Below are 2777 nucleotides of genomic sequence, written 5' to 3' on the forward strand. Positions count from 1 at the left end.
TCAGAGCTCCCACTACTTTGGTTCCATCTTTTCTCTCTAGAAGGAGAGGAGGAGCATCTCCCAGACCCTGTGTGCCTTAGAAAAGCCGGCATCCCTGGCCACCTCAGGCCCAGGAGATCAGGCCCTGATGAATCTCTGCTCCCTTCTGGATGGAGCCACAGCTTCCTCCGTCTCGGGGCAGGGCTACAATATCCTCCGTAGGGGTACAGGCAGCTCCTCCAGGCCACTTTCCTCCCCAGTTCCCTTCATCCGGTCCCCCTCCACCAATCTCTTCTTTCCACATTGAGTTCAGGAAATTTCCCCAGCATCCCAAAGCTTGAGTTTCCTGTCAGGCGGAAGGGATGAGTGAAAATAAAAGGAGTGCGGAAGGCATGAGGAAGCCACAGTGCTCCGGGTCCCCCAATCTCTGCGCCTCCCGGAGCCCGCGCCCCCTCGCAGCGCTCTCTTGACCACTATGAGCCTCCTGTCCAGCCGCGCGGCCAGTCTCCCTGGTCCTTCCGGCTCCTTGTGCGCACCGCTGGCGCTGGTGCTGCTGCTGCTGCTGCTGCTGACAGCGCCGGGCCCCTCGCCAGCGTTGAGAGCGCAGGGCACGCGGGACGCACTAGGGCAAGTCCTGCATCCCAGCCTCTGCGGGGCTGCTGCTTTACAGGGAATTCTCCCAGCAACCTGCGCTATAAAGGTGTCTCTCTTTCTTCCCCAGCCGGTCCTGTCGCTGCTGTGTTGAGAGAGCTGCGTTGCATTTGTTTACACACTACGCAGCGAGATCCCCCCAAAATGATCAGTAATCTGCAGGTGTTCGCCCCAGGCCCGCAGTGCTCCAAGGTGGAAGTGATGTAAGTTCTCCTGTGTTGCTGTGTCCACTGTGACCTTGGCAAGAGAGAAGTCCCCCAGCCTGGGTCTTCAGCCTTCATGTCTCATGAGTGCATCTTCTTTCTCTTTCCTTCAGAGCCTCCATGAAGAACGGGGAGGAAGTTTGTCTTGATCCAGAAACCCCTTTTCTAAAGAAAGTCATCCAGAAAATTTTGGACGGGTACTTGTCACTTTGATCTTTGTGGTTTTTAAACCTCATCCAGGGAGACCATAGATTTCACAAGGTCTTTACACTCTGTACGATTTAGGTAACATATTCCACGCTTAGAATTAAAAGGTTGTTAACTTGAGAAAGTTCTTCTGGATTGTCCTGGGAAAATCTTTGTTACCAATCTTACATATAACTACTTGAGCAATTACACACAACTTGCCACTAAGTTATGTTTTTTTGTTTACCCATTGCTTTTGTTGATTTTTATATACTTTCTTTTTCTTTTTTCTTTTCTTTGGCTCGATCTCGGCTCACCGCAACCTCCGCCTCCTGGGTTCAGGCAATTCTCCTGCCTCAGCCTCCTGAGTAGCTGGGATTACAGGCACGTGCCACCATGCCCAGCTAATTTTTGTATTTTTAGTAGAGACGGGGTTTCACCATGTTGCCCAGGATGGTCTCGATCTCTTGACCTCGTGATCCACCCGCCTGGGCCTCCCAAAGTGCTGGGATTACAGGCGTGAGCCACAGTACTCTTTCTTTTAACCAAACATTATAACACTGAGTTTTGACAACAGGGTGGAGTAGACAGGAGTGTGAAAAGTGGTTAAACTAATACAACTATTTTCTCAACAGTGGAAACAGGAAAACTGATTAAGAGAAACGAGCAACATGGAAAATTGCCCAGTCTTCAGCAGAGCAGTTTTCTGGAGGTCTCTGGACCCAGGGAGGTCCAGATGAGAAGGAAGGTGTTTTTTCTTCTTTTCCAGTAGTTAGCTTTCTTCCTAGATTCCTACTTTGAGTGTGAGGAAAACCTATGTTTACCCCTTAAGTTTTCAGCTCAGCTAATGAAGTGTTTAGCATAGTACCTCAGCTACTTGCTGTTATTTTATCTGCTATGCTATTGAAGTTTTTGGCTATTGACTATAGTGTGAGCCAAGAATCACTGGTTGTTAATCTTTTAAAGTGTCTTGAATTGAAGTTGACTATTATATTTCCAAGAAACATTCCTTAAACTGTTAACTGAGAAGGCTGTGGATGTAATATGGAAATGATGTTTCATAAGAATTCTGTTGATGGAGATTCACTGTTATCTTTATCTTATTTTAAGAAATAAGAAATATTTTAATGTTTCTTGGGGAATATGTTAGAGAATTTTCTTATTCTTGATCATGGGATATTATTTAACTATTTTGCATTAGAAAGTTGAGTATATCATACCTTATCTGCGTAGAATATATTTTGTTATTCAGAATTTCTAAAAGTTTAAGTTATATGACGACTAATATTTCTCTATATACAATTTTAGACATTTTGTATCTTTTTAGTATGGCAAAATGCCATCATTTATTTTAAACTTTGACTTTATATGCTATTTATTAACTATTTGGTTAGGAGTACTATAATACTGGTAACTAAATATGTATTTCAGATAGACGAAGAAGCTAGAAAAAAGGCAAATTCCTGACTGCTAGTTTATATAGAAATGCATTCTTTTAGTTTTTAAAGTAAAGGCAAACTTAACAATGACCTGTATTCTGAAAGTTTTGAAAATGTATTCAAACAATTTTAATATAAATTTATCACTTAATTCAAAAAATATATAGCAACATCTCAAGGCCCTAGCATTTCTCCTTGGAAAGGGGACCAGAGGGGGCTTGGAATGCTGCAAAAAAACAAGGAGAAGTCACCCAAGGGATGTCAGTTTTTTATCCCTCTGCGTGGGTTGATTTTCCAAAACCATAATTTGCAGAAGGCC

The 2777-nt window shown here is 43.9% G+C and overlaps 1 protein-coding gene across 1 annotated transcript; it reads left to right on the plus strand.

Annotated features, from left to right (window-relative positions):
* Positions 1–426: 426 nt before the first annotated feature.
* CXCL5 (C-X-C motif chemokine ligand 5) lies at positions 427–1046 on the plus strand. The gene is made up of 3 exons (XM_002745754.5): positions 427–587; positions 701–833; positions 947–1046. The coding sequence occupies exons 1-3, from the start codon at positions 455–457 to the stop codon at positions 1044–1046; spliced, it is 366 nt and encodes a 121-aa protein (XP_002745800.4). The 5' UTR covers positions 427–454.
* Positions 1047–2777: the final 1731 nt, after the last annotated feature.

Source organism: Callithrix jacchus, chromosome 3, assembly GCF_049354715.1.
Source record: "Callithrix jacchus isolate 240 chromosome 3, calJac240_pri, whole genome shotgun sequence".
In the NCBI taxonomy this organism is placed as follows: Eukaryota; Metazoa; Chordata; class Mammalia; order Primates; family Cebidae; genus Callithrix; species Callithrix jacchus.